The 18,242-nt window shown below is 51.6% G+C and overlaps 1 protein-coding gene across 3 annotated transcripts in view; it reads left to right on the top strand.

The window, feature by feature from the left end:
- Window positions 1-215: 215 nt before the first annotated feature.
- Znf185 (zinc finger protein 185 with LIM domain) overlaps window positions 216-18,242 on the top strand; it is a 66,749-nt gene continuing 48,722 nt past the window's right edge. The window contains exons 1-8 of one of the 3 annotated variants that reach the window (XM_078034098.1): window positions 216-406; window positions 13,595-13,673; window positions 13,845-13,968; window positions 14,355-14,420; window positions 16,098-16,136; window positions 16,215-16,292; window positions 16,855-16,944; window positions 17,659-17,745. In XM_078034098.1, the coding sequence (XP_077890224.1) occupies window positions 13,640-13,673; window positions 13,845-13,968; window positions 14,355-14,420; window positions 16,098-16,136; window positions 16,215-16,292; window positions 16,855-16,944; window positions 17,659-17,745 (518 nt within the window). In that variant the 5' untranslated portion in view covers window positions 216-406; window positions 13,595-13,639. The remainder of the gene's footprint in view (window positions 407-13,594; window positions 13,674-13,844; window positions 13,969-14,354; window positions 14,421-16,097; window positions 16,137-16,214; window positions 16,293-16,854; window positions 16,945-17,658; window positions 17,746-18,242) is intronic. The other 2 variants (XM_021735393.3, XM_078034099.1) reach the window with 2 other exon arrangements.

The following is an 18,242-nucleotide window of genomic DNA, read 5'->3' as shown; positions in this document are numbered from 1 at the left end:
TTTTGGAGATTGTTCTGCCCTGGGCGAGGGGAGCCCCAGCCTTGATTTCTCCAGCAGCCCCGCGGGGCGGGGCTGGAGAGGGGCGGGCGGACAGAGGACACTGGCGGGAGAATGTGCGGAATGTGCCAGGCGCATCTACCTACCCCAGGAGAGGGCAGAGGAAGGGGGCCGGCCGAGGGGAGGGGCGAGGGGCGAGGCTCCGGGCGGCTGGAGAAAACCTGTTTGTTCTCCTGCGGGCGGAGCCCAGTCCGCGCCTCCTCGCCTCCCAGCGCGCTCCCCGCTGCGCCCCGCGCGCCCCACGCCTGCTGTCCCGCACTGCCCCGCCAGGCGCTGCCCACCCCAGGGAGCCCGCGCCCCGTGCGAGCCCGACGCTCCGCCTTCCCCACGAGCCGGGCACCTGTGCCAGGTAGGGCTGTCGAGTTGCCGTCGGATGCGGCTCTGAAGGAAGGCATAGAGGGGCAAGGGGCCCCTCCCTGCTGGAGATGAGCCAGGGCCTCAGTTTCCCCATCCATAACCCTTACCCTCTCCAAGCATCCCTCCTGGAGTTCCCTCAGGGAGGCAGTTCGCTTGGTTTTCTGTTTTCCACTGTTGAGTAAAGAGCCGAACAGGCAGAGAAGGCCAGCGTGCTGACTAGGGAAGTGGCCCCTCCCTGGCCTAGTCCCTCTGTCCTCACCCGTTCTGCATGAGACGATTTGATTGTTAGGGCATGGTGTGGGGGGGGGGGCGGGCGGGCAGGGTCTTCCAAGAGGTGGTCGTTGCTAGAGTCAGGAAATCTCAGATCCCTCAGTACCCTTGTCCATTTTCTAGGTGAGAAAACTGAAACCCAAAGACTGGCTCACCCTGAGGATCCCTTCATGGGCCTGGAGACTAGGGCAGGAAGCTGTCTGGTGGCTTGTGGTGGACATGTGCTGGGCATAGGGCGATCTCAGGGAGGGCAGTGGGGACTGGAGCTGCTCATGCTCAGACAGAAGGCGCCGAATCAAGTGTCTTTGAGGTGTTATCAGCCGGATCTGCAGTGGACCAGCTCTGTGGCTGGATTGTTTTGGTGGGAGCAGGGGGAGCCAAGAGGCTTGTCCTCTTTAGAAAGGCAGAGTGATACCTTGCCTCAGAGAAAAGCCAAAAGCTCAGGTCCTCGGTCTGTTCAACTGCTTCCAAGCTGCAGGCACCTGGGCAGCTGCATTGGTCCAAAGGGGTAACAAGGTAGACTACCTCTTACCCAGAGTTGCTGGGGGCTCAGATAAGGTAGGTGGTGTGTGTGTGCCTGGGCTTTGGAACCTCTGAGGTGCTGTAGGAGCTGTGCTCTCTGTGGCCCATTTGCACATACCCTTGTCAATGTGAAAAGTGGTACAGGAGCATTTCAGGACCTGAAGCTAGCAGGGTGGGCAGCTCTATCTAATACACTCTGGGAACCTTGAGAGACAGTTTCTCCTATACCATCTGGCAGTGGGCCAGGTTTCTAACACTGGTTTTAGTCTTGCCTTGCTCTCATGTCCCTTCAGACTTCTGGTCTTGGCACCTGGATGGGCATAGGCAGCAGGGTGTCACAGGCTGATAGCCCTGAACAGTGGGGAGGCTCTAGGGTTAGAGTGGCCTAGCTCTATACCCACTGCTTCTTCTCTAGCTCACAAAGAGCTTCAGAAGAGACTGGGGGGGGTAGTTTCCCACCTTTCCAGGGTTTCCACTGCTTCATCTGAAAAAACAGGGCCTGCCTGGAGGCCAGCATGTGGCTGGACAGATGCTCAGACCAGGGGAAGCTTGGTGATTGTGCTTTCCCCTACCATCCCCAGAACACTCACTTTAGGATCTAAAGGAGCAGAGCCATCTCATCAGCCCTGCCCCTCCTTCCATCAATTCTCAGTTCCTGGCTGGGGCTCTGTACTCATGGGGTGGAGCTGACAGGTCCAGGCACACAGCAGGTGCATAAAATCTCTTCATATTCATGAGTCAGCGACAGAGGTGGCCCACGACCACATAGTGTGCTGTAGCTCTGAGTGGCATAAAAGCATTAAGGGCTTCCTACACCTAGAACAGGGAAGCAACCATGGCTGGGAAGGTCAGTGAAGGTTTCCTGGAGGAAGGGGACTTGGAAGCAGAAGGAGGAACTCAGCAACTACAAGGTCAAGACCTGTGCATCCTTTCAGACTACTTGAGTCTAGCCTTCCCTGTATTCCTGAAAGACCAAAGTATGTTCCACTCAGAGCCAGGCAGTGGGGGCCAGAAGAGAGATTAGCCCTGTGCCTTGCCTGGAGGAGTGACAGTCTATTGGGAAGATGGAACACTCAGTGAGAACCTGCCATCTGAACTGAAGTGCTAGCAGTGATTGCCTCACTTTCTGCTCAGCTCAAGTTCAGATTCCATGCAAAGCCATCCTGACTTGAGGGAGTGGTCTCAGGGGCAGCCAAAGCCTTCCCTCACACTCCCTCAGTGATCTTTGTGCTCCCACCTTTCTGTCTGACTCCCCATAGCCTTCTGAAGCCAGGAGGCCTAGGGACTCTGAGCCCACAGCATTGTGCTGATATTGACCTGGCTGAGGTAAATATCAGCACCTGTTACCTGAACTGTCTTCAGTCGCATGTCAAGAAAATACCCCCAACTCTAATGCAGTGCATTCTGAAAGCCAAAGGCCTTCTTCTTCCTTTCCTGCTCAAACCTCCACAGGTAACTGATCCATTTAGTCTGGACCTTGCTTCAAGCCACACCCCATAAGATGCCAGGTCACATGTAACACTTCTTGCCTTCTGCTTGCTGATATATGAGGCTACCTTCATTGCCAGGCTCCTGGAGGCATGAGGTAGGACTAGAGCAGAGGAAGAGGAAAGTGGCTTTCTAGAACGCCAGCCCCCCATAAACCCCCCTGGTTGGGAGCAGATCAGTGGCTCTGAATTCATCCCCACTGTGCCCACGGAGAACCAGCTGATGCCAGGACATGGGAAGTGCCCTGGGGGAACTGGCAGTGAAGCAGTGGGATGCAGTGTTCAGCATCTTGCACCTAGTAGGGTGTGTGGTTTGTGAGGGCAGCATCTTTACAGCCTAGTGGATAAAAGAATGACCTAGAGGTCAGTCTGGGTTCAGACTCCAGCTTAGCCACCATGTAACTGTGCAAAGCTGAGAGTGCCACATGACCTCTTTAGACTTCGGTTTTCTCACTTATATGAAAGTGCAGCTGATGTCACAGGCAGCTAGGTGCCTGGCATAGACGTGGTGCCCTCTTAGGGAGACCTGCTGAGCCAGGACTAGAGTGCCTTCCTCCAGGGTTGTGGGGGCAAGGAGGGGGGGTGCTAGGTTGGGAGAAAGAAGCTGTTTGGGATGTATGTTCCTACCTGAGGAGAACAGTTTCTAAATCTCTGCTAGTTAAGGCTGGAGATGCATATGGTGTCTGCCCAGTTACACGATCTGCTACCAAATGCTGAATTTTCCTACTAAAGTCTGATTTGTTTTCTTTCTTTTCTTTTCTTTTTTTTTTTTTTACATTTTATCCTTAACTTTCTTATCTTGGATTAATTTAAAACTCACAGTCAGGGGCTGGGGTTGTAGCTCAGTGGTAGAGGTCTTGCCTAGCATGTGTGAGGCACTGGGTTCAGTCCTCAGCATCACATAAAAAAAAAAAAAAGAAAGATACTGTGTCCATCTATAACTAAAAAATAAATATTAAAAAAAAAACTCACAGGCCCCAGTGGTGCCTGCCTGTAATCCCAGCAGCTACAGAGGCTGAGACAGAAGGATTGCAAGTTCAAAAGGCAGCCTCAGCAGGGCATGGTGGTGCACATCTGTAATAGCAGCAGTTTGGGAGGCTGAGGCAGGAGGATCGTGAGTTCAAAGCCAGCCTCAGCAACAAGGCACTAAGCAACTCATTGAGACCCTGTCTCTAAATAAAATACAAAATAGGGCTGGGGATGTGGCTCAGTGGTTGAGTGTCCCTGGGTTCAATCCTAAGTACTACACCCCTGCAAAAACCAAAAAACAAAAACAAAAAAATAAGAAAAAAGAAAAAGAAAAGTAAAACTCACAGAAAAAAAAAAGATGTAAGAATAGTGCATGGAATTCTCAAAACCTTCCTGCTGCTAACATGCTGCCCATTGCTTGTGGCTGCTGAGAGCTCAGGAGGTGGGCAGGGTTGACATCAGTTCATTTTTCCAAAGGGAAACTGAGGCACAGAGAGGGACTTGCTCAAGTTTTCATTTGAGGATCAGGAACAGAGTGATGCTAACTTCTCATGGATACATAAGCATTTGGCAAGCACGTTCTGTGCACTTTCCCTGTTGGGCACTGGGCGCAGGGATGATGGAGAATTGAGAGGGCTTGGACAGGGAAGTGGGAAGGGTAGGTATGGGTAGAGAAGAGACTGGAAAAATGAAAGGACAAGAGGCCTTACAGGTGTCCTTCTCCAGGGCTAATGTGCAGACTCATACAATGAGGTGGGGAGGCCGGAAGGAATCTGCAATTTAAGCAGATGTCCCAGGGTATTTGGTTGCTGGAGGGACCCAGAGGCCACTTTCAGAAACACTGGGCTTTTCCTATGGGGAGTGTGCTCATTTTGCATCTCAAGAGGGAGTTGGGAACTAGGAAAGGTCCCACCTAGAGCAGGAACTGGGTAGTCTCTCACCCAACATCAATTTTGTCAGCTGAGTTGCCCTTCTTACTACAGAGCTGTCCTTGGGGTTACTGACAGTGACCTGAGATGACTATGGAGCTCTGGAGCCACACCCTGGGTCCAGAGAAGAACTGGTCTCTGGGGACAGTGGTAGACAGGCCCCAAGCTACTGGTACTGGCTGCTGGTGGTCCCCAGCCTTGGCCCTATCTGTGGGCACACTTTTGGGGCTAGATCCAGCCCCTGTGGTCTGGTCCCTGTGATCCTTGGCTCAGCACACCACTTTCTGATGACTAGGTCAGTTTCCCAGAGAGCTTGATGTGGCAGAGGGTTGCTATGGAGAGAGCAGGCACAAGGATTCCAATCAGAGGAACGGGGATCCCAGCTGAAAATGCTTACATCAGGCACTGCCTGGTTTAGACTGGAAAAAAAGAACCACAACAAAAACTGAAAAGCAGAACTTGCTTCACCACTTCTGCCCGCACGAGCTCCTACTCACTCTTTAGTACTTTAGGACCAGAGCCAAGGGCAGGCACATCCTCAGGAAATATAGTGCTCTGGCAGGGCCCCTCAGGGCTGGTCTCCCCTCCTCTGGCTCCTGTATGTCTCCCCAGCACCCAGCCTGGCCTGTAGCTTTCTGTAAATGCTTGTTGCAGAAAGGAAAATGTGACCTTGGGAAAATGCTTTCTCCTCTCTGAGCTTCCATATTCTTATCCAAAAAACGGGGCACTGTGATAGAGGGAAGGGTGGAGTCAAGGGTACTCTGGGTCTGGGCTGGACTGCAAGGTGAGAAAGAGACACAAAGGAGCCTGGGAGGGGAGGAGGCTGCAGCCCTGCCTTGGGGCTGGGGGAGACATTTTGTTTGGGTGGGAGAGGGGAAACTGGGCAGTTCCTTTCCTTTTGATACTGACCTGGTGATCACCTGCAACTAGGATAAAAGCAGTTAGTTTTGGCCAGTGTTAGTCAGGGTGACTTCCTGTCACCAGACCTGTTCTGGCAAAGGCTGAGCAGGTATAACAGTGAGAATGTGGGGCATTCTTGGAGTTAAGGGGAGAGGGAGTGACTTTGGGTGGGGCAGGCTTCTTGATTCCTCAATCTCCATTTGACCTCATTGGCTGCCTTGTCTGCAGAGGGGATAGCATCTCTGTGTGACTAGGATTGGCTTGAGACCTTGGTTCCCAAGGGGCAGAGACAACTGGAAATGTGTGGAGGACAGAGATATCAGGGCCTTGTGGGAGGGCCTCCAAGGTCCTCTGGGCCTCTGTTCATGATGAGGAGGTAGGTTCTAGCAGCAATGGGAATAGCTTGGGCCAGGGGTTCTGTTTGGAATGAGGGCACATGGACTCTGCCGTCCCCAGAATGTTGGCCTCATCTGTACTCCTCCACAAAGACACCTCAGAGGGCTCTACCCAGCAGCCCTCGCTGGCCATTGAGTCCCAGCCATTTCTGAGAAGTTGCTTTTATCCAGCTCTCTGAGAACCAGGATAAGTTCCAAGGCCCCAGGAGTGGCAAGTGGCTGTGGCTGCCTTCACCACCTTGGGAGGGAGCTGACCTGCCTTAGACATCTTCCTCTCTTGGTCCTTCCAGCACAGACGCCAAGAAGTCTAGATTCTGGGGTGTTGGGGGTGGGCAAGGGGGAGGTGAAATTCCAGACTTTCATGCAGAAGTCATTTACCTGTAAAGCACATTTACAAATACCACCCCCCATGCATTCTTTTTCCATATAACATTTTTTCCCTCTGCAACCCAAGTCTCTTCCAGCTCTTTTTTCCACTTGTGCTTCTCCTTCCTGCCTCCGCCTCCTTGGCCTCCAGGCAGGAGCCCCAGGGACTGGAGCATCACAGGCAGTTCATGTGCTCCAGCAAGAGGGGTCCAGCCTGTGGCTCCTGGGAGACTCCAGACGTGATCCAACTGCTCAGCAGTTGCTCTGGAGGACCTAGCCCTGCCTGAGGGCTCTGAATCTTACCTTTGAAGGGCCCCTTCCTCCTGCATTGCTGTAAAGACCCTCAGGATATCTGGGTCCCCTGGAGTGGGCAGCAGCAAAAGTGGGGGTGCTTTTTTTGTCCCCATCTAGGGGCAAAGAAACATATTTGCCAACTGCTACTGAGACTCAAGTGCAGGAGACTGGGAATCAGAGTGCCTCAATTCACAAGACCTGGCCTCAGGAGGCTGCTTCATAAAAGGGACATTTCATCATTCCTGATCTTTTGGCCCAGAGAATTAGGCTGGCTTAGGTCAGCCTGGGTCCAAACTGAGTGGGCCAAATACGTGCCTGAAGAAAGAACTGGATGAGGGTGTCCAAGCGGAGGTTGGGGATTGTGCTCTCTGACTTTTATCATTCCTCAGCCTCCTCGCACTCCAGGCCTTGACCTACACCTGAGCCCCAGTGCCTTTCCCACTCATCCTAGCACATGGATCATGTGGGCTGGTCCTTGCACTTCCCACTGTAGCCTCTGGGGGAGTGTGTGCCACAGCCCAGGATTTCCCTATTATACTGGGTGCAAAGGCCAAAAGCAACAGTGCAGGATAAGCAGAGGGGCTGCTTTGAAGCCTACCCCTTCCCCACAAGACGAGGTGCTGGCATCAGGGAGCATTTTGAAAACAGGGCTTCTCTAAGGCCATCCCCTCCTCCTGCTGGCATAGGTTGAGTTTGGCAAGAAGTGGTGTGGGGGGCCCTTGGGACTTCGGTGAGGGAGCTACCTGGGCTGGCTGGGCTATAGGGCTCAGGAAGCTTGGAGCCTCAGGCTTTTGTAAGAGGGCCAGGGTGATATATATATCAACCGGGATCTCCCTTGTAGATTTTCTTTGTTCCATTGTTTATCTGTGAACTCTTATCCAGTGGTGAGGAACCAAAGACTCATGGTGGGGAGAAAGGATTTGCCCAGGGAGACAAAGCTGAGATAGGAATGCAGTTTCTTTCCTACAGGCCAGCCATCTTCTCTGAGGTATTGGCACAAGCTGAGTCCATCTATCTCTATGAACAAATTCCTGGGAGACAGGGGCTTAGTGTCATTTTTCCACTGCCCTCGGGACCACACGGGACTGTGTATATTTCTGCTACATGGAAGGGGAAAGCCTACAAGCTTGTCCCCAGCCATATTCTGAGCCTCTGCCTCTGTCAGGGCAGATAAAGCTTTTGCCCCAGAGCCTCATGCAAATGCTTACAAACACAGTTTCCCTAAAACCTGGCCTGTAATTGGGCAGCTCAAGTCTTGATGACTTCATCCAGATGCCACCTGCTACATCTGTATTTGGCTACTGGACTGCATGCTCTTACCCTGTCCCACCACTTCCTCATGCCAATTCTTGGTCCACACCTAAGGATTCTACCCATAGTTGAGCTGTGTACTGTGGTTCTAAGACCTAGACCTGTGTGTGATCCTTTAAGAGCCTGCCTGGCCCCTCTGAGGGCCTTGCAGAAGATTGGCACACATGGAGAGGTAGAGTTGGGCTCCCTTGCTCCTGGGGGTGCTTCTACAAAATCTGCCTTTAGGAAAGAAGTTATTTGCCTTGCACCTCTGCCCTTGGCACACTTCTTGCAAGCATCCAACATCTATGCCCCCCCCATCAGCCTCTTTTTCTTATGACAGTACTCTTTGGTTCTCCTGGACAGCAGTGCTAAACCTGTTTTGCTCCTCCTCCCTCCCACTTTATGTAGAAGGCCCCTCCCTGCCTGGCTGCCAGCATCCCCTCTCTATAACCTGGGATCCATCCATTTCCCTGCCACCCAGGTTGGGAGAAGGCAGTTATTCAGTCTTCTCTGTCCTTTCACCTGAGTCCTTGCCACAGAGAGCCCATGTCAGGATCTTATGGACCTAGGGGCTGGCATGGGCCTGGTGGGATTGAGGGCTAGCTATCAATTGGGCAGGCCTAGTTTTCTTGTCCCTCCCTCTGTGTTTACTGCAGTTCTTTGCAAGAGGCCAGCCCATTCCAGCTGTGGAAGGGGGTGCCCAGGAAGTAAGGGGCTCTTTATCTTGGGTGTGATGGTATGGAGGCAGCAGCAGAACTTGAGTGAGGGCCCCAGGATGGGGTGACCCTGAGAAGGCCACTAGGACAGATGTTCCTCTATGTACATACCCACTGAGGTCCTGCTCAGCGTCCAGCAGGAAGAGGCCTGTGCTTGGTCTGGAGGCTGGCCCCTCAGACTACTTGATCTCTCTCCCTAGACACATGTCCCTTTTCTCCTGTGGTTTCCTCTTCCTTACATGTTTAGTATAGTATGATCAAGAGTGGGGCTCAGCTGTATTCCTGAGCCAGGGAGCTGTAGGATATAAGAGGTCCTCTGGGAGTTGCCCCTGCCCCATGGGGAACCAAGTGGCAGGGGGAACTCTACAAAATTTTTTCTGAGTTATTTTTGAAGACAGAGCATGTCCTTTTGAGGTGACAAGGTACCCCCTTCTGCTTCTGTCTCCATCTCTGTGTCCTTATGCGGCAGCCAAGCATTTGTGTCATTGCAGATGCCCCTGATGACCTCCGTGGGCTTTAATCTGCATATGTTACCTCCTGCGTGTGTCACTCTCATTCTGACTCTCCTCCTCTGACAGCATATGATGGCATCAGTCTTGCAGCCCCATTCATTGGTTCCTTGTCTCTACCTATCCAATAAGGGTGAGGGCCCCTTCCCTAAAGAAGCCACAACAGCAGGGAGGAAGGTGGAGAGAAAGCATGCTCACTGGTACTGAGGCTATCTGAATTCCCATCTCCCTCACCCAGCCCTGCCAAGGACACTTCCCTGATTGATCCCTTGGCTACCTCTGAGCCTACCTGCCTCAAGAGGTATCTGCATTGTAAGGCTTTGCTCAGAGTTGGTACAGAAGGGGTACTGTGTAGTAGGCCCATATCTAGTGGGGCTCCAGGGGTATGTCATAGGGGACAGCTGGTGTGGAAGGAGTCAGTTACTTGTTCCTTTGATCATCCAGGCGAGGCCCTGAGCAGTGATATGGCAGCTCTCAAAAGACCAGTGTCTTTTCCCAATCAAGGTAGAAATGTGGTCTATGGTACTGAAAAGGTCCAAAGAATGGCTGAGTTGACTATATATGTGCTGATGACCATGGGCTTTGGAGCCTTCCCTGAGTGTATGTGTGAGGTCAGGGCATGACGGAAGGGATCTTCCCAACCTGGTCAGCAGGGAGAGGAGCCTTCAGGGGGCATCATGTTCACTCTAACTCCATATGTCTCAGTGTGCCCCCTTGCATGTTTGAGTGAAGAAGCTGCCTTTCTCCTCTGAGGGGTGCCTCTGCTGCCACTGATACTGCTGCAACCACTGCACAGATCAGGTGTCAAATGAACCCCTATCAAGATCTGTAGATGCTCAAGTCCCTTATATAAAATTGAATAGTATTTGTATACCCTATCTACATTCTCCCATATCCTTTAAATCATCTCTAGAATTTTTCTTATATAATGTCATTGTGTAAACAGTGTTATACTGTTTACAGGAGGAAAAGGACAAGGAAAAAAGTTTGTGCATTTTCAGTACAGCATTTTTTTTAGTGTTTTTGATCTGAAGGAAGTTCAATCCACAAATGTGGAACCTGTGGATATGGAAGACTGAGTGCTTATGAAGGCACGTTAAATACTCTGTGTATAAGTTGTAATAGCTTCCTAGTGTTTGCTTGATTGAATCAACTATTGGGCTTTTAAATTATTGCCAAGTTTTCACCATCACACTCCACACTGGGATTGCCCCCTTCATGTGTACCTCTTGGTTTAACTTGTGCAGTTTCTTCCTTAGGTTAGATTGCTACTGGGGAAACACTAGTTCACCTTCCCACCAATAGCATGTACAGGAGGCCCATGACTCCCCTCTGGCTGAGTGGTAAGCCACCTATTTACCAAAACTGCTCACAGCTACAGCAGGAAGCTCCCAATTTCCATTAGGGCACCACCCTCCAGCAGCTAGGTGCTAGTCTGTGAAGGCTGGGTGTGAGGGGTGCCTGGATTCTGTCCTTTATGATGCTGCTGGAGAGGCAGGTCTTATCTGGAAAGACTTCGGTCAGCAGCTCTAAGGTGCTCAAGACTGCATGGCTTTGGGACTTAGGGACCCAGTACGAGCAGGGTTGACTGGATGGGCTGAGTTCTTAGGGAGATGCAGGAGGAACTGGGAGGGCCTCCAGGTGGGGAACCAACATAAGCAAGGATAGATGAAATTATTTTAGGAGAGATACCATCCAGGGACTCTGAGGTACCTGGTCTTCTTGAAGCACAATATTGGCATTGAGGAGGGCTGGTGAGTGAAGAGGCCAGATGAAGGGATTGATGAGTTTGCCTTCAGTCTTAGAAGCAGTGGGGAACTATCAGAAAGTGAGTGAGAAACAAGGACTGATGTGGCCAAGTGGGATTAGAGGCAAATGAGTGTTGCTGGAAGGAGATGCAGATGAAGGCAAGAGAAGCTGGGAGGAGGTCGGAAGTGATCCTGGCCTGAACCAAGGCTGGGGAGGGGAGAAACTGTAGAAGAAGCTGCCAGTTCTCTGTCTGAGACATAGACACAAACCCCATTTGTCAATCCACCTGGCGAGGCTCATCACTTTAAAAGCTCCCAACCCAAAGAGCTACCCCACTCTTTAGTGTACTTTGGCAGTGATCTTTGTGACTCTTCAGATTTAGTGACCCATCATAAAAGAAATCTGACTTCTGAGATGCAGCCAAATCTGAAGGAAAGGAGCCGATGCAGAAGCGTCAGCCCTGGTCTTTGGCAGATGTCCCTGCCCCTTTGGCTGGGGAGTTGCCAATGGCCCCTCTGTTTCTGTCATTCTGCACATGTGTGACTCCATCCTGATTGGAGAAGTAGCTTATTTGGTTCTGATTTGGCAGGAAACTTCTAGGCAACGAGGGAAACTAATGAGTTTCTGGGCCTAGTAGTGTGGCTGGGATGGCTTCAAAAGCTGTGGATGACCTTCACCTCACTTGTAGGAGGCCCACAGAAGGTAAGGGATTCTCCAAAGGTTTCATAGTCAGTGGCATCAGGAGATGGAAGAACCAAGAGTTCAGACTATGTGGGCCTGCCTGCAGGCACCAACTCTACCACAGGCTGCGGGATGGGGACAACTGGACCTCTGCAGTAATAGGATCTCCTATGGAATGAGCTCCACTCAATAGAATTCTGACGTGGCAGCCTCGGTGCAGGGCTGGGCACGTGGGACTCCCATTTGCCATGATGAGGTGCCGTTCCTGGCATGCAGCAGGCTCAGGTTGCCTGGAGTGCTCTTTCGTTGTGGGAGAGCCAGCCCTTGCTGACGTGGTAAATTTGGTTTGCTCTTGGCCCCCTGCCCTGCCCCTTTTAGTGTGCCCCTGACTTCCACGGAAACATGTCTGGGTCCTGCCAGCTGGCACTTTTTCTGAGCTGGTCAGAGCCTAGCCCTGGAGGAGCCCAGAAGGTGGCAGACCCTGGAGAGGAAGGCTGCTCTGCCTCAGGATTATGCCAGCACAGCCAGCCCCTGCTTCATGTCCTGCCCATGTACCTGAGCACCCCAGCCCCTCCCTTGAGGCCCAAAGGGTCACCAGTGCCTGCCAAGAGCAAGAGCCAGACCCACAGCCTGGGCTGTTTGTCTCCCCACAGCGCTGGCTCACTCCCAGGCTAGAGAGCTCCTTACTCTAGGCCATCCTCTACGTAAATAAGCCTCATGACACTGTGAAGGCCACTATGACACCACAGCCCTCCTTCACTGGCCCTACCTGCAGGCTAGAGAGGAAGCAAGGAGGGAGAACAGATCACAAGGCAGGTGTGGGCCAGGGGGTCAGTGGATGTCCTTGCCATATCTTCACATTCATCTAGTCCCAAGGGCCACTAGGAGTTAGCAATGGATCCCTAGGCTTTCCTCACTGTAGGTGGAGCCAAAACCTGAACAAAGAGGGTTGCACATCTCCAAACCATCCTTGTACTGATTGGAGATTGCTAACTATCCCTCTTCCAGCAGAGACAGGTTGAAAGTTCATGCTACTTGGCTTCTGTCCAAATGCCCAGGGATGTTAGTGATCTTTCCTGTTCTCATAGCAATCCTGAAAGGAAGATGTTTTAACTCCAATTTTTCAAATGAGGAAACTGAGGCAACTCAAAGAGATTAGCAGACCTTTCCAGGGTCTCTCAGACAGCTACTAAGTGATGAGGAAGATAATCCAACTGCCTGCCCTGAAGGAGTTCTGCCTGAAATGTGCGCTAGTTCCATCTTCTGAACCCCAAAGTGTTGACTGACCCTACACTGGTTTCTGTGACACTGTGGAGGCTCCCCTGATGCCAGATCCTTCCCAAACTCCCTGGGGCCAGACTCTGGCCATTAGCAATCTAGAAGGTTTCATGGCCTATCCTTATCAGACCACTGCTCCATGTTATCCAGGTGAGCAGCCCTAGGCAGATAGGAGGGTGTGCCACTTGGCAATGGCAGGTCCAGTGAGTACCTGCTCCTTGGCCACTGTCCTTCATTCAGGAATCCACCACCAATTGCCACCCCCAAAAGTCTGAATGATCTTGGTATTCTAGGGACAATATGGTTACTGGAATAGTCCATTTTTGTTACCATAATGAAATATCTGAGGCTGGGTGCTTTATAAAGAAAAGATGTTTATTCAGCTCACAGTTCTGGAAGTTCAAGGACATGGTGCTGGTATCAGCTTGGCTCTGGTGAAGACCTTATGGCTGTTGGCATCAGTGTCAGGAGAGCATGTGACAGGAAGAGCTCCCATGGTAAGACAGGAAGCCAGAGTGAGATCAGGCCTGAGGCAAGCTTGCTCTTTGATAACAACCCTCTCACCAGGAAAAAAAAAAAAAAAAAAAACAGTGTCCCATGAGAATTACATCAACGTCTTCCTAGGGCAATACCCCTAATAACTTCATTGCCTTCCATTAAGCATCCCCTCTTAAATGTCCCACTACCTCTTAACATCGCCACTCTGGTGGCCAACCTTTCAATACATGAACCCTTGGGGGACAAACACCATCAAAACTGTAGTGTGACCCACAGCCATTACAGATGCATGAAGTGACAAACATGTGCTTGCCTTTTTCTCAGGAGCCCTATTGACTCAACTGAGAGAGGACCTGCAGAGCCAGCACCATGAGTATCTCTGCTCTGGGAGGCAGCACCAAAGGTGAGGCCTGGGCTCCATGTATCCCACCCTATTCCACATGTTCCCCAGGAAGGCTGTGAGTGCGGCCTGGAAAACAAAGGGAGAGCAGCATATTGGGAGGGCTGGAAAGGAAGCCTCAGGGTCCTGGACATGGGATCCCCTTTTGAGGCTGCTTGGCCTTGGCCCTGCCAGGGAAGTCTTTGCCACCAGGCGAGGAGGAGCGCAATAATGTCCTCAAGCAGATGAAAGTACGCACCACACTGAAGGGGGACAAGAGCTGGATCACCAAGCAAGATGAATCCGAGGGCCGTACCATGTAAGTCTAGGAAGCCAGAAGGGATGGCAGCAACTGGGGCAGGTGGGGGTGGGTTGCAATTCATGGGGCCTGACCAGACCTGGGGATGCTGAGAGGCTTCCAGCATTTAGAGCTCAGTCAGGCCACATGGCCATAGAATATACAGGGAGGATGAAGCGTGGGAAAGTCAAAGCAGCTAAAGGTAAGATCTGAGCAAAGTCTAAAGATGGCAAAGCTCTCAGGCACTGGGGCATGTGTGTATACACACATCTGTGGAGGAAGGCTGGAGTAGGAGAAGGAGAGGTGACAATGGTGAGGCACTGCAGGCATCCTTTAGGATGGAGACTGCAGAGTGGCAGGGGGCAGGGAGGTTGGGAGGCATTCTTTCAGGATCCCTCTTTCCCCAGAGAGCTGCCTGCAGGCCGGAATCGAGCCACATCCTTTTCATCAGCTGGGGAGGTCTCAAAGGCCAGGTAAGAGGTGGAGCCAAGGTGGCTCATAGGTGGGCCCTCGGAACTCACCTGCAGCATGTGGCTGGCCCTGTAGTAGGACAATAGGGGATAGATAAGGAGCCCAAGCTAAAAGGAGCATGAAAGACCTGTAGTGTATCATTTAAAATCCACAGGAAGGATGAGCTCTTGTGCTGTGTTTTCCTCTTGGGAAAGGGAGGGTAGGAGTCAATGGTCCAGGCTCCTGGCCTTGCTGTGGGGTCATAGGGCTATCTGACACCCCTGAGAGCTTCCATGGCTCCAGTGGCTCCAGCTGTCAACTGGGATAGAACTTGTCATTCAAAAGAAGACTATTATTCCGTCTCCTCCTTCAGGGAATGAGATAACATCTCTGAGGTGCTCAGGCAGCTTTGAGTCACTTGTGACTCACTCCTGCAGGGGAGGCTTATATGTTTGACCTCAACTGCCCCCAAGGTCATAATTCCAGCTGGTCAGTGGAACTGGCCTCTTTCTATTTTCAATAACAATGTCCAGGGGGCTTTGAAGTGTGAGCTCATCCTGCTAGCATCTGGAGGAACTGATCATGAGAGAAATGGGAACCAAGAAATAAACTGGGTGGTCCTTGACCCAAACTGCTGGCAGTTGACAGCATGTGCAGAGCAGGGGATTTTCAGGTGGTGACAGGCAATGGCAGCAGCTGATGCATGGGGTGATCTCTGGTTATAGTCTTGCTCAGTGCCCCAAAACTGCCAGGTCCTGTGCTGGGCCCAGAGGCTATAGTAGTTATCAAGACCTAGGCCTTTTCCTGAGGGGAACTCACATTCCTGCAAGGGACATAGATACCTAACAGATGAATGCAAAAGAGAGAATTGTAAGTTGAGACAAGTATGGTGGATGACATTGATGAGTTTGAGAGTCATCAAAGATAGTCAACTTCTTATGGAGCTTTTTGACTTTGGAAGATGCAGTTCTCACCCCAGCCTGTGGTTTGGGGTATGTTTGGAAAGCACATTCTAGGGTATTGTGCATCAGGGATCAGAATGGTGCTACCTTGGGGCTGGGGTTATGGCTCAGTAGCAGGGCACTTGCCTAGGATGTGTGAGGCACTGGGTTCAATTCTCAGCACCACATATAAATAAATAAAGTCCACTGACAACTAAAAAGTTGTTATAAAAAAATAATGGTGCTATCTTGAAGTCTACATAAAGCCTGCCAAAAGGCCCCAGTCAGAAATGCTTATGTGGCTGGAATAGGTGTCACCCTGTGTTCCTGCAACTTGGCCACCTCCAGGAACCTGTCCCTTCAAAGAGTCTGTAGGGATGGAGGATTCTGGGACTCTTTATTACCCTTAAACCTCACCCCACTGCTCTAACCCAAAGCCCCTCTATTCCTGGACAGTGGTATCATCTGCCTTGACTCCTTGTTTCCTTGCCCAATTATAAGGAAGACGCTTAGGAGATAGGTGCCTTTGTCTCCTGTCCCTGAGCCTAGAACTTATAGTCCCCACCATCCCTGGAAATGGGTACAACAGAATAAGTACCTTGGCCAGGAAAATGGGAGTGGCTACCTCTGCTCATGTGTGCTACACTGGGATACCTACCAGCCAGCCTACTTTGCTATAGGTGGAGACAGAATGAAGCAGGGAGCCTGAAGCCTCCAGCAAGGCCCTGCTTCACTTTGTACCTCCTTTTCCCTTGGCAGGGCTCCAAGCACAAGAGCTCCCACTGGCTATATCATCCGGTAAGTGACATGCACCTGCATCCCCATACCACCTGTGCTGCTCCTTGACTTCTCATCATCTCCTGGGTTCTCTTGTAGGGGTGTGTTCACCAAACCCATCGACAGCTCATCTCATGCCCAGCAGCACTTCCCCAAAGCCAATGGAGCTCCAAAAAGGTATGTCCATAGGTCACTGGCCAGTTGGCCACTGGGAAAGTGTGAGGGCCTGCTCCAGATCCATGGCAGGGATAGGGCTTTGCCTGTAAGCAAGGGGCAGTGCCTATCCTGGCTCGCTCTGTTTACTGGGGCAGAAAGGCACAGGGAACATACTGGGAAAGCTGGGCCCAGAGTCCCCCTGGTTTGGCAGTTGGTACCTCGTACTTGCTGACCATATTGGGCTGTGTGCTTTAGTCTTCCTAGCAGGCTGAGGGGGCATATTAACTAAACAACCAGGCCTCAGGCAGAACTGGGGCTCCATTGGAAAGGAAAGGCCAAGGGGACTTGGAGCAGGAAGAAAAACACAGGCAAGAACCCACTGGGTTTTTCTTTGAGGCTCAGTGGGGTCTGCCTATGGCAGGAAGGGCTGCCTACTCAGGGTGTCTGGCAGTACTGAATTAAAAAAAAAAAGCTCCCAGTGACCCCCTGGGCCACCCATCTCATGCATGTTGGGCTGTGTAGGCAAATCTGGGGATAGGAATGGGATTTTGGGTGGGCACATGGAAACTCCTGGCCTTTGCAGTGCTGCCGCTCTGGGGAAAGCAGCTACCACTGGCCCTCCCCGCCCCACCTCCTCTGGCTACAAGATGACCACTGAGGATTACAAGAAGCTGTGAGTATGCAATTTCCAACCCAAACATAGGACCTGCTGAGGATAGCTGGCCACTCTCCTCTAAGCACAGCCTAGGGAGAGCTAGTCTGACTGTCCCAACACCCCTGACAGTTGTGGCTGTGGCCTGGAGCCCACCAGGAGGTGACAAAGGCCCAGAAAATTACATGACCATGCATAATATGTTTCTGATCTGAGGCAAAGCACAGTCTGCAGGAAGCTTCTAGGAGGAGTACATAGGTCTGGAGAAAGGATCATGAATTGTGGCTATGGGGCTGCTGCTGGCTGGTTGTATTTTGGGGGCATGCCCCTTATACCAGCCTGGGCCATGGACTCAGTCTGGGCTGTACTGGGCTGGGAGTCCAATGCTCCTTGGGATGCTGCTGGCTCTAGCAGCCTATCAGTGTGGGCATTTTGTGCCTAAAGCTGAGTTATTTCTTGGGTGTAATTCTTTGGCATCCCACACTGGAGCTCTCCTTGAGGTCCCTTTCAAGACTTTTACCCTGCATGCCAGGGAGGGGGGCTCTGGACATAGGTTCCCCAGAGGCCCCACATTTTTATATTGTTTGTCCTTTGTCCCCATTAGCCAGTGTCATGGAGCACCTGGAAAATCTTTCTGGGGAAGTGATGAGGCTTGAACTGGAGAGGAATATGACAGGGAGTGTGGGGTGTGGTATGGAGGTAGAAGAGCTGTAACCACTTCTTCTCTTCCTCCAGGGCACCATACAACATCAGGCGCAGCTCCACATCAGGGGAGGTGGAAGAGGAAGAAGTTCCTGTCTCTTCAGATGAGCAGAAACGGAGGTAATGGTGCCCCTCAAGGCATGGCAGGGTCCTCAGTCTTCACTCAACATACCAAACTTAGACCATCTTTGGAGGTTTGTGGGGTGTGGGTATAGCTGTCATTCCATGAGTCTGAGAACTATTTACTCAGTGCTGGACCAGCTGAGAACTAACTACCAGCTCAGCAGGCCCTCTAAAGCACTTGCTTATGGGTACAACCTAGGTAATGCAGGCCCAGGCAAAAGTCATTTCTGGAGTTTTCAGGACTTTAAACCATTTTGTTAGAACAGGTCCTGAGAAAATTGGGTAAAAATTTTCAGGGTAGGATCCCTGGAAGAGGCCAAGTGGCCACCTGCACAGTTCTCTCTATGTGTGAGCTGTGCATACAAAGTCCCAGTAAGTTATACACACTTAGAAGGCAGGGGATGGGCTCCATAATTTCAAATGTCCCTTGCCCACAAACAGGCCTGGCTGTGGGCCATCTTCTGCCAATCCATTTGCAGCTCAGGAAGCACAGA

Source organism: Ictidomys tridecemlineatus, chromosome X (genome assembly GCF_052094955.1).
Source record: "Ictidomys tridecemlineatus isolate mIctTri1 chromosome X, mIctTri1.hap1, whole genome shotgun sequence".
Taxonomy (NCBI): Eukaryota; Metazoa; Chordata; class Mammalia; order Rodentia; family Sciuridae; genus Ictidomys; species Ictidomys tridecemlineatus.
This window is presented reverse-complemented; position numbering and strand designations above follow the sequence as displayed.